This window comes from Microcebus murinus, chromosome 10, assembly GCF_040939455.1.
Source record: "Microcebus murinus isolate Inina chromosome 10, M.murinus_Inina_mat1.0, whole genome shotgun sequence".
Taxonomy (NCBI): Eukaryota; Metazoa; Chordata; class Mammalia; order Primates; family Cheirogaleidae; genus Microcebus; species Microcebus murinus.
The window spans coordinates 51,087,545-51,100,734 of NC_134113.1; the positions used below are offsets into that span (position 1 = coordinate 51,087,545).

The following is a 13,190-nucleotide window of genomic DNA, read 5'->3' on the forward strand; positions in this document are numbered from 1 at the left end:
TTTCATTATTACTGCCCCTTCTTCATCCTAGACTAGCTGCCCCTTTATCTTACACTAAGCCTCAGTCACTGCTCCACCTTCTGGTAGGGATGTGCACAAAAAAATGTGTCTCATCCTAAAGTCAGAAAAAGGATGGACAAGGAAGGGACAAATTACTGAAGCCCACTATGTTCAGGCACTGTGCTTAGGCATTTCATATCATTTGAAAGGTAGATTTGCTGCTGCTACTATGGCTGCAAAAATAAAATATGAAACTGTATCTCTCTTTATATAAATATTCCAAAGCCCCTGAAAGATGATTTTTGAATCATCTGCATTATAGCTTCTTTCCATCAACACAGAAAACATAGAGCTGATTATACTTGTAGTCATCAGCGTAAGAACAGTAGGTTCTGAATATGAACAGCTCTTAGAAAGAAAATACTTTTACCAAGAGCATCTGAAAATGTCCCCAACCATAGATTTTATAAATTGAATCACAGATTTACAAAATGTTGGCACTAAAAAGGACTGGAGGGAACAGTTCAACCTCCTTTTAAAAATGGAAAGAAATGAGGTTCAATTATCAGTACAAGATGACATTTGTCTTTTACAATGTAACTACCTTCAAATTATCCCCATTATGAATAGTTTCTGCTGTTTATTAGTGAAGACAGGGTCAAAGCATGTGTTGGGGAAAGATTATATATTCAGAAATGAAAGCTAAAGTTTAAACAAAAGTAAGTATTCATAAAGTCTTTTGAGTACTAAAAAAAAATAAAAGCTAATAATATCAGCAACATAGGAAAAATATTGAAGAAAAGACCATTGGGTCATTTAAGCCTGCCAATTTTATATTTAAAATTGCCAACTAATAAGTTTCCATTGAAATGTGGCTTGTTAAAAAATTGCAGGTAAAGATTCAGCTTTCTTTATCTTTCTTCCTCATTTCACTTTTATTGCTATTAATATTATATCCTTTATTAATTTAGGAAGGCCTATAGTGTGAGTGTGAAGTATTGGAATGAGACTGCCAGAATTCAAGTCTGAACACGGAAACTTACCAATTGGGTGACCTTGGACAAATTATTTAAGTTCTCTGTGCCTCAATTTCCTTATCTATAAAATGGGAATAATAGACTTGCTTCCTCGTGATTGTGGAAGGATTAAGTGAGTTAATATACAGAACTACTTAGAATAGTACCTGGCACAGAGTAAATAGTATGTAAATGTTTACAGCTATTACCATGCTATAGCTGCTCTTGTAATCCAGGTAAATCATGAAAAGCATTGGTTTCTTCTCTTAAGAATTTAAATATATTCTTATAAACTATAAAACATAAACTCTAAAAATTTGTTATATCAAATTAATGTAATATATAAAACTCAACCAAGAAACACATAGTGGATACCTAGTATTTGCAGACACTTGTGAAACTTTTTGTCCTGCCATTTGTCCAATTATTTCTAAAGCCTAAGACAAACCTAGAAGTGTAGCTTTATAGCATTGACCCATCAGATAACCAAACTCATGAGCTCAAATCATGGCAGATAAACAGTTCATTACTCATGCTTGCATTTTCCAAAACTATTGTTAAAATGAACACTGCACATATTTTACTATATGTGTATTTGAAATTATTTTTAAAAATTGCAAGGAGACTATGCTTGCAAACTATTTTTTAATTAAATTGTGCCTAAGATTTATTGACAGATCAGGAGAAAAATAATTTCATCGGAACAATCCCTTGATTGACTAAAATTTTTTTTTTTTTTAATTAGGAAGAAGAGCGCATTCCCTTTACTACTTGTGGAAAATGTATACGGATAACCCTCTGTGCAAGTGCTGTCTTTTTCTGGGTAAGAGTAATACGATTTTATATTTTTAAAATTATATAATTTTATAATTTGTTATTATATAACAAGCTTTTTAATATTTAATTTTAAATGTTGAGGAAACTAAATGCCAAGCCTAAAAACTATATGGTCTCATAGAAATGTTTTCAGAGAACTATTTGGCCACCCTAAGGAGCAACTCTCAAGGTTCAAAATATATTTATCTGTTCACAGTGGTTCTTCCAGTTCCTTTCACCTCTTCTGTTTAAATCAGGTCAGTGGTTTAGGACTTTGTAGTTTCTAGTGAGAAGACCAAATGAGAGGCACTAAGAATTCTAAAATTTTCCAAAAGCAATAACCAAACTGAAACAACTAGGAATACCTTTAACAAGCAGATAATAGAAGCTATCAAAGGAAACATAAAAACTACTGAAAGACATAAAAGAAGGCTTAAATGAATGGTTCTTGAGAAAAAGACATTATTTCCAAAATATCAGAATTTATTAAATTAATTTTAAGCTTATTAGTAATAAAACCATATTATTAGTAATAAAATAGAGATCATTTTATTGGCTCACGAGCAGCCAGAGTAGAGAATAGAATGTGAGGTTCAAAAATAGGCCCTGATGTCAATAATAGATTAATATACGAGAAGGGAGACATTATAAATCCATGGCATAAGTAGAGATTATTCCATAAATGGTCATGGAATATTGTTAGCTATTCAGGGGGAAAAAATAAAGGTTAAAGTCATACTTGGGACCACATACTATAAGTTTCAGAAACATTAAAAAAAAAAAGCAAAACCATAAAAAACTAATAGATCACATCTTATATTTTCCTGGTTAGAGCTGGAACCCATACTACTAAGTGAAGTATCCCAAGAATGGAAAAACAAGCACCAGATATATTCTCCAGAAAACTGGTATTAACTGAGTAGCACCTAAGTGGACACATAGGTACTACAGTAATAGGGTATTGGGCAGGTGGGAGGGGGGAGGGGGGTGGGTATATACATACATAATGAGTGAGATGTGCACCATCTGGGGGATGGTCGTGATGGAGACTCAGACTTTTGGGGGGAGGGGGGGAAATGGGCATTTATTGAAACCTTAAAATCTGTACCCCCATAATATGCCAAAATAAAAAAAATTAAAAAAAAAAAAAACTAATAGATCGATGAATATATGATCTCTAGATGTAACAAAGACTTTCTAAACTTACTAGCAATGGAAGAAGTTTCAGAGGAAAATATTTAAAGATATCCATACATCAAAAGAATCCTAAGTTTAAACAAAACACCAGAAGAATTATTTATTAACAAGTAGGGCAAAGAGAGAATCCACATCACCTGGAAGATAACACCAAAGATCTCAGTAGCTAGAATAGAGAACATAAATACACATGTATAAAAGAAAAAATGTAATGTCTAATAAGTGTGAAAAAATGCCCAACCTTAATAGTAATTAAACCCATGCACATTTAAATGAGATAGTTTTTCATCTGTCAGGTGATAGGGCTCAGTGTTTGTGAGGATGAAGTGTAGCAATGAGCTACACTCATATGAGGTTATTGGAACTTTACATTGCTCCAGCCTTCCTAGAAAGCAGTTTGGCAATATGTATCAAGAATCTAAAAAATATTCACATGCTTTAATCTATTAATTTAACTTTTAGAAACATTCAGTCTCAAAATATTTCAAAACAATAAAGATCAGTAAGATGTATTCAGTTACCACATTATGCATATGTATGGATGGATATATACACACACAGACACGTATATATCTACATAAATATCTATCTCAGTCAAAACATCCTACTTTCCGCCGGGCGCAGTGGCTCACGCCTGTAATCCTAGCACTCTGAGAGGCCAAGGCGAAGAATCGTTTGAGCTCCAGAGTTCGGGACCAGCCTGAGCAAGAGTGAGACCCTGTCTCTACTAAAAATAGAAAGAAATTAGCCGGACATGGTGGCGCATGCCTGTAGTCCCAGCTACTCTGGAGCCTGAGGCAGAAGGATTGCTTAAGCCCAGGAGTTTGAGGTTGTTGTGAGCTAGCTGATGCCACAGCACTCTAGCCCAGCAACATAGTGAGACTGTCTCAAAAATCCTACTTTCCACCCTTCATACAGTGGAATATTATGCATGCCATGAAAAAAATGTGCTTATGAAAATATGTTATGGCATGTAGAAATGTTTATGGTTTATGATAGGTTTAAGGGAAGGATAAAATTAATATGTAAAGTGGTTTTAACTATGCAAAAATGCATAGCTCTGAAGGAATTATGGTTACATGTTGTAGATAATAGTAAATTTTTTCCTATTTTTATATTATTTTTATAGTTAGGAGTCTTTCAATTGTAGGTGACAGAAAATCAATCTCCAATTGGTTAAACAACAACAAAACGGGAAGGGTGGGATTTATTGGTTCCTGAAACTGAAAATTCCAGATCTGAGGTGTGGTTTCAGTCAAGGCCAGTTACCGCAGACCAGACAACCTGAAGGGCTGTGTTTTGTTCTGTCTTCATTCTGCCTCAGGTGGGCTCCCAGCACGTGGTGGGTAGGCACTCCCTTACGGTAGCAAGATGGCTGCAGCATTCCATATCTCACATCATATTCAAGCAAACAAAGGCTTTTTTTACTGGCTTCATCTATTGATAGGGAAAGCTTGTCTTTACCATAGGCACTAACATTTGTCTCCTCAGATCTTAAGAGCTTTTACTGGGTTATGTATCAATCCCTGAATCAGTTGCTGAGGCCAGAGGGATAAGATACTTTTTTTTGTCTCAAAGCAATGATGATTTACCTCTGGAGCACAGTGGGGGCAATCCCACCCAATCCCAGGGCTGAAAATAGAGGGGTTATTCTCCCCAGTGCAAAATCTGGGTCCTCTTCTAGGATAGAGATAGATCCAGGCCAGACTCTGTCTCTAAAAAGAAAAAAAAAAAAAAAGAATTATTATGGGGACAATTTTTTAAAATACGTAATATTTAAAGAGTCTATGTGTGTTGTGCCGAGAGAGGAAGACTCTATATCTTCTGTTATTTTTCTCAGCCTTAGCTAATCTTTACATATACGCACACAAAAATCTTAATTCATTTCACAAGTGTTAAGACTTAACTGTGAAGGAAAGGAGATAATGAGGGGAAAATATAATGCCTTCTCTATAAGCAGATTGCTTAAAAAGTAAGAAAAACTTCTTTTTAATGCTCTGGTCACCATAATCATAGATAATATTTATATGATGCTTTTCATGTACCCGGGCTTAATGTTCTAAGTGTTTTCACATGTAACTCTCTGAATCGTCAACAGTTCTATAAGTTGGGTGTTATATTATCCCCATACAGGTGCAGGTGAGGCTATTGAAGCCCTGGTAGGTTAGCAGAACTGGGATTCAAGTGCAGGAATCTAGCCCCAGGCCTGTCCTGTAATCACTCCCTTTATGCACACACCAGTTGAAAATCGGCCTCTTCTCTGTGATTGTCAACAACGGGACATGATTTGTTTGACCCACGATTTCCCATTCTCTGTAGCTTTTCTCTCTCGTGGCAGTCATCACAAGCAGTCAGACAAATTGAGTACATGGTTCTGGAAAAAGTAGATTCGAGGAAAACTGTTAGAGATGCCTCTTCAACAATGTCCAGTACTGGATATCAAACAAGGGGAAAAATCGTGGTACTTTTTAATGTGCATTGTTTAGTGGCCAGAGAAAATCTGCTTACTGAGAAAATGAAACCCTACTGTGTACACAAGTACTTCAGACACCCCTACTGACACTGGGGACCACACCTCCGAAAATACAATGGACTAGGGGCACGGCTCTTGTGGAAGTGCAGGTACAAATGACTGCCAGTTTAAGATTGTAAAATGTGAGTGTGAAAAATGTGTGAAGATTTTATCAGCAGGACCTGCCATCAGTACCAGCCATTAGCCTAGGGCCCCTCCCTGCCATTGTCTCTGGCTATGTTCAGAATCTCAGTGATTAAGACAAAAGCTAGCACCTGCTGACACTTGAGTTGGTGATAGCTCCTCTGTTGCAAGGAAACATATCTCCTTAATGGAGTAAAACTGAACAAAAAACACTAATTCATAACTTAAATAATACAGTAATTGTAAACGGGATGTTTTCTTTGGTTCCACATGCATACTTTCTCCTTCTACCAGAACATGCTACTAGTTATTCCGTTTTTATGCTGTCTGAAGATGCACTCACCTTTTATAGGATTTTCTTTTTTAGAGCAATTTTAGGATTATAAAAAAAATTGCAACCAGGTGCAGTGGCTCACACCTGTGATCCCAGCACTTTGGGAGTCCAAGGCAAGAGGCCAGAAGGTTGAGATGAGCCTGGGTAACATAGACTCTGTCTATACAAAAAATTTTTTCAAGGCCGGGCGCTGTGGCTCACGCCTGTAATCCTAGCTCTTGGGAGGCCGAGGCGGGCGGATTGCTCAAGGTCAGGAGTTCGAGACCAGCCTGAGCAAGAGCGAGACCCCGTCTCTACTATAAACAGAAAGAAATTAATTGGCCAACTGATATATATATATAAAAAAAAAAAAAAATTAGCCGGGCATAGTGGCGCATGCCTGTAGTCCCAGCTACTCGGGAGGCTGAGGCAGAAGGATCACTTGAGCCCAGGAGTTTGAGGTTGCTGTGAGCTAGGCTGACGCCACGGCACTCACTCTAGCCTGGACAACAAAGTGAAACTCTGTCTCAAAAAAAAAAAAAAAAAAAAATTTTTTTCAAAAGCTGGCCATGGTGAATGTGCCTGTATTCCCAGCTACTCAGGAGACTGAAGCAAGAGGATCACTTAAACTCAGTAGTTCAAGGATCAGTGAGCTATGATCACACCACTGCACTCCAGCCTGGGCAACAGAGCAAGACCCTGTCTCAAAAAAATTTTTTTTCACAGTGCAGAGTCCCATTGTCACTCCTGCACACAGTTTCTCTTATTATTAACATCTTACATAAATAGATATACACCTTCTTTTGACTTCCATCATTCCTTTTTTTAAAATTGAACGTGTGGATTTTCTACCTTTCAGGTGGTAGTTGTATGAGATTTGCATCACTATATACACACACCTTGTTAATTTAAGCATGGGTCAATTTTTAACAGTACAGGTATGATTATTGGCAAGTCTCATGCTGCTTTGTTCATTGTGTTTTCAGATCCTTTTGATCATCGCTTCAGTTATTGGGATTATTGTCTACAGGCTTTCAGTGTTCATTGTATTTTCTGCAAAACTTCCCAAGAACCTTAATGGAACAGACCCAATCCAGAAGTACCTGACTCCACAGACAGCCACGTCCATCACTGCTTCCATCATCAGCTTCATTATCATCATGATTCTGAACATCATATATGAGAAAGTGGCCATTATGATTACTAACTTTGGTAAGGTTCTCCTGTAGCTTAGGTGATTTCTGAGATATTTTTAGAGCCTGTTACAAATAAGAGACTGTATCTTTTAGACATTTCAATTCCAATAGGTAACAATTTTTAGAAATTTTCAAGTGTAAACATTTTTTCTCTAGGCTGCACGGGAAATGAATTATCTACGGCTTTGCATTAGTAAAAGGGACAAAGCAAAGACAATCATTATAATGTCCAAGCTCTGTGTAAACAGATCAGTGCTGAATAATATTTTCAATTACATTAGATCATGTACTCTACTGTCGAAAGTAAATAGTCTCTTTATTGCAAATAAGTGGAGTAGGGTCACGGTTCCGGCGGCAGATAACGCTCCTCTGTTGTAGAGAGGACAAGCAGTCACACTGCTGCGTGTCTTTCCCCATGCTGTTCATATTAATATCATTCTCATCAGCTCTGGCTTTTGTTACCTGCTGCTTCTCCCTGGCTCGCATCCCAGGCAGCTGCGGAGTGGCCAAAGTTAAGTGCTTCCCACACCCTGCCTACATCTGGGTCGTTCTCCGAATGGTCTGCTCAGTGGTCATGTAAAAATGACCAGACTGATTCAGATTCCAAACTAAGAGGATGACCAAATTCCTCTTGCAAGTTGCCCCTTGTTTTGTTGTTTTCTTCAACAGCCCTACCTTATTGCAATTCAGGAAGACAAGAAAATACCATTCAGCAGGCAGCTCAAAAGTAATTTTCTGTCGATTATAACCTATGACAGTTCTTGCTTATTTGATAGCACTGTACTTGTAAATTTTAAGGAACAGTTGAATATTTCTTTTTCTTTTTTTTCTTTTTTTTTTTTTTTTTTTGGCCATGTGGGATATTGTTCCCATGTGGGGGAAGAATTCTTATAACAATGTGTAAACTTGGAATTAACACACTGGCTATATTAAGCAATTCAGAACAGCTTAAATGGAAACAGTGTGAATTGTATTTTTTTTAAACATGTTAACTCACGTATCATTGTCTTTGATTAGGGTCTCAAAGCTGTTCACAATTTTAAAATCTTAATTTTCTTTCTTTTAACTACAGAACTCCCGAGGACCCAGACTGATTATGAGAACAGCTTAACCATGAAGATGTTCTTATTCCAGTTTGTCAACTACTACTCTTCATGTTTCTACATAGCATTCTTTAAGGGCAAATTTGTAGGCTATCCAGGAGACCCAGTTTATTGGTTGGGAAAATACAGAAATGAAGAGGTGTGCATACAGAATTGTTTTCCTTGCCAATTTTAAGTTGCTTTCTGTTTTCTCCCAGTTGCCCAATGAATAGTTTCTTCATCATAGATTCTTTAGATTTCATTTTAGCCTACGAAGAACAAATATCATAAAAATAAAATTAATGACTGTTTTCTAAGTTAGACCCACTGAAAATTTTAAAGGATTTTCTTTTGAACATTACAGTGTGACCCAGGTGGCTGTCTTCTTGAACTGACAACTCAGCTGATAATAATCATGGGAGGAAAAGCAATCTGGAATAACATACAAGAAGTATTAATGCCGTGAGTATTAAATTGTATAATCTTGGGTAACAGGACGGGGGTTAGGGGGAGAACAGCCCACCTATCCAAATCATTTGCCTGCATATCCACCTAGCTGCATGTCTGCCTCTAAAATGGATTAGAGTCTATTATTTTTAAAGGTCTCCAGACAAGATAGTACAATTAACATTATAAATGTGTCCAGTATTTAATGATTGTGTTTAAAATCCCTTCTTCTTTATGTTTCTCCACCCACTGTAGTTTATGCCTATTAGGCTGTTGGTGGGGGTTGACTGATCTCAGCCCTTTGAGAGATGACCCTTGTTAGAGCTGTGAACTATGTATTTCCACAACTGACAGCACCTTCCTCTTCTCCCTTTGTATTATGCAGTCAGCAATAGGCTGGGTATGGTGGCACTCACCTGTAATCCTGGCACTTTGGGAGGCTGAGGCAGGAGGATTGTTTGAAGCCAGGATTTTGAGACCACTGTGAGCAACAGAGAAAGACCCTGTCTCTATAAAAAATAGAAAAATTAGCAGAGCATGGTGGTGTGTGCCTGTAGTCTCAGCTACTCAGGAAGCTGAGGCAGGAGGATCACTTGAGCCACAGAGTTTGAGGTTGTAGAGAACTATGATGATACATTTAGCCCAGGCAACATGGTAAGACCCTCTCTCAAAAAAAACAAAATATAAAAATAAAAGTCAATAATAGTAGTTTGTGGAATTTTTAATATGTGCCATAACTGTATTAAGTCCTTTACATCTCTCTCATTTAATCTTCCAAATTATCCTTATTTTTATCTCCCTTTTGCAAATGAAGATCTGTGGCCTATAGGGGTTAAATGACTTGCCCAAGTTCACATTCACAATAAGAGGCTACTGCGGAATTCAAATCCAAAATCCTATGACATCAAATCTGTGTGCTTTCAAGAATAGAGGCTCAAGAGCTTGTGATCCTAAGGCACTGAGATACATTATGTTTTAAGAGATAAATCGTCTGAAATAATTACCACAAAGGTTTTGACATAATGTTGCTTAGCTAAAAAATGAGAAGAATAACAGAAGATACAGTTGTACTTCAGATGTTAGCTGGGATCCCACTATACTTTTAAATTTTCACGTAAGCCCTTTGCAGTATCAAAGCAGAAAGTTCAACACCATCTGCAATTTCTACAAATTTCAGGGAGCCTATTTGCATTAGTTTTCTATTGCTGCTGTAACAAAATATTACAATGGGCTGAAGTATTAAATACAAATGTAATATTTTACAGTCCTGGAGGTCACAAGTTTCACTGGGCTAAAATCAGAGTGTTGGCAGGGTTGTGTTTCTTTTTGAAGGATCTGGGCTGAATTTCTTTGTCTTCTCTAGCTGTTGGAGGCCACATTCCCTGGCTTGTGATCTCTGTTCTCCATCTCAGAGCCAGCAGTTTCATGTCTCTGATCCTCCTTCTGTAATCACCTCTCCCTCTCTCCTTCTTGTCTTCACTGTCTCCTTTGTCTTGTCCTCTCCCCTCCCTTCTCATTTTGAAACAAAAACATCCACTTTTCTTTAAAGTCTTTTGCCCACTATACAACTGGGATTGTTTTTAACTTGCCACCCTTCTTTATAGGCTCCTGCCTCTTTGTCCTGTCTTCCTCCATCACGTACATACTACGTCTCTCTCTTTCTTCCCCTCCCTCCCCTAACCTCTCTCCTTTCTCTCCTCTATCACCAAGTTTCTGTTCATTCTCTTTATAGAGCAGTTAACTGACTCTGGGTTCCAGGGCATCATCCTCCATCTTCAATGAGAGCTATTAAGGTCTTTCTTTAAACAAAGCTCTCCTTTCCCTTCTCCCTCCTACTGTGCCCCTCCACACACACATACACACAAAGGCTTCTGGCTTTGGCTGTCAAATTAACTTTTTTATCCTAGTGTGCAGAAAACAATCCTTACTTTCAATGAGCTCATATTAAGATTTTTCCAGATAAGTAAAAGTAGGTCATGCACAAATAGTACTATGTTTGTTTCTCCATGAAAACAAATACATAAAATAGAGGAAATCTTAACTCATTCTTTCGTTACTAAAAAGTATTTTCTGAACCAAGAAGGTTAACTATTTGACACTAAGTTTTGACAGATAATTGGTTGCCAGCAAGCTATTTTCTGATTTAAAAAATTAGGGGGAGGGTTTATTCCTAAACTGGTGCTGAGAAATTCATATGAAATGAAATTTGTTCATGTATTTTAAAATAAAAGATTAATTCTAGTACCCATGGCCTGTTTATACTTCAAGCAAGCACATTGTTGAAAAATATAGTGGCATGAACTCTGCCTTCAGATATTTTTCTTCCTAGCCTAAAATATTTAGGCAGTATGCTTTAGGTTATATATCCCTTGTTTAAAAACTGGGAATGCTAAGTGTTAGCTAAATTAGAGAGTGACTTGGGCTTCTTTTCTTTGTATAGGTGCCAGATTCCTTTTTTTCATATAAAGATATCAGGTAAAATATCAAAGATATCAGGTACCCTTACTGTCCAAAACTATACCCATTCCCCAAATAGATAGGGAGAGAAAAGCTTTAGAGTACATGGATTAAGAAAATGAGGTATAAAGTGTTGCTCACCATGCTCTGTACATAGTAAGGACTTAGTAAAGCATAACTTACTATGATGTGGCAATGCTAACATATATGGTAAATTCCAAAGGAAATTATATTGTAACCCCTGCTTTTAGCCTTGGCCAGCGAAAAAAGTCATCTGGTGTGTCTGTATTTTTTTAAAAGTTCCATAGGTGATTCACATGTGCAGTCAAGATTGAGATCCCTGCATGAGAATCGTAGCCCAGTAGAAAACCCAGAAGACCAAAGGCAGTGCAGATGGGTGACCACCCAGGATTTCCTACTCCAGATGAGTGGTTCAACTCAGGAAAACTGAGTAAGAGCCTCAGAGTCGGCAGATCAGGAAAGGAAGCTAGTGAGGAAGACTGCTAATGTGATCTGCTGTGGGCGGGAGAGTCAGAATAGGACGAAGGGGGAGCTCCAGATGAGTGGGTGATACCAGCGGTTGCCAGGACGGAAGTTTCATCCTGAATCCACATTGTGGTGTGATTTGGGGTCCAGACAGAAAAACACCTGCTGCAACTGGGGGCATGCAGAGGATTCAGCAAGAAGCTGAGGCTGGAAGTGTAGGAGGCAGAGCAAAAAATAAACAGAAACCAAACTGAGTTCATCTCGAGTTAGGTGTCATGAAGGGTGATGGACATGTGCGGTCCCTGGTGCCACCTGAGTTACAAGTTCCCTGGGATGGCTGCAGACTGCAGGGCTCACCTAAGCTCTTTTCCTCAGCCATAGGAAGCTGCACCATTAACGAGCATTCCACGTCATTCTTGTTAAGTGCTCAAGTGAGAACCACTGGTCCAGGTGGCCTGTGTCCCTGAGCCAAGATGCTGCACCAATGTAGGCCATGTTTTCAGTTGGCTGCAGCCAGTGTGGCCTGCACTGGTCAGCAGAGAATCCCATGCAAGGCGTTTTGAAGCGTTAGGAAATGCGCTACATCCTATACCTGTTTGGAATCCTTTAATTCTGACAGCAGCCCTGGGCAGTACAGGTTTTATCACCCTGTTTTACTTTATCTCTGCGAAGGTTAAGCAGCTATTAAGCAACGGAATGTGGATTGAACTCCCATCTGGGTGCACACGTGTGGCACCTGCCCACGTGGTGGAGAGGATGAGGGCTACTGGGTTTTCTTACGGAAACCTTCCCTACTGTAGTCATGTGATGCCTTGTCATTGTCAGAATTTGAAATCCATACAAACATGCCGTTTAATCAGCCAGAGCTCCACCAGATGTTGTATCTGTATTTGGAATCCTTTGTTGTTGTGCCTCCTCTGACAAATGCCACAGATAAACCACAAGCCCAAGTTGCTTGAAGGGACAACAGTGCTTTATGCTGTAGGGGCACACCTCCTTTTACTGCCAACCCACATTTCTTTTCGGGACAAACTGCCTTAAAAAAGGGTAGCAGTTTTCCAAGCCACGAGGCTTTGAGAGAGAAAATAAAAAAAAACATGGCATAAAAGAAGAGACAACAGACAGCTCTGTCAGGGCAGGGCCCAGTAGGGGGCAGAGCACACTGTGTCCTGGGAGAGATGATTCACTTCTCTGGTCATGAACCTACTTTTTTCTAATGTCAGGTTATGTCACTCTTCTGCTTAGTGCTCTCTGACCATCCCCAACCCACCAAACCACCAATCTTGTTTCCTACTAGCCTTGGCCCACAGGAGCCCCTGCTGTCTGTCGGGTGTGGGAGGCCCACTCCTGCCTCCGGCTCTGCAGGCACCGTTCCCCTGCCTGGAACCTCATCCCCACGGTGTGGCCCCTCCGCCTCTTGCACACTCTTCTTGTTTGGTGTCTCTCGGAGTGGGGCCCTCCCTGGCCGCCATCCCCAGACACAAATGCAAACATTCCCTGCCCTGCTCTATTTCTCTCTGTGGT

At 38.9% G+C, this 13,190-nt stretch overlaps 1 protein-coding gene across 3 annotated transcripts in view; it reads left to right on the plus strand.

The window, feature by feature from the left end:
* ANO6 (anoctamin 6) overlaps positions 1 to 13,190 on the plus strand; it is a 185,252-nt gene that overhangs the window by 151,311 nt on the left and 20,751 nt on the right. For all 3 annotated transcript variants that reach the window (XM_012748410.2, XM_012748487.3, XM_012748617.3), the window contains 4 exons: positions 1,762 to 1,839; positions 6,985 to 7,210; positions 8,267 to 8,436; positions 8,641 to 8,738. In XM_012748410.2, coding sequence (XP_012603864.1) covers positions 1,762 to 1,839; positions 6,985 to 7,210; positions 8,267 to 8,436; positions 8,641 to 8,738 — 572 coding nt within the window. The remainder of the gene's footprint in view (positions 1 to 1,761; positions 1,840 to 6,984; positions 7,211 to 8,266; positions 8,437 to 8,640; positions 8,739 to 13,190) is intronic.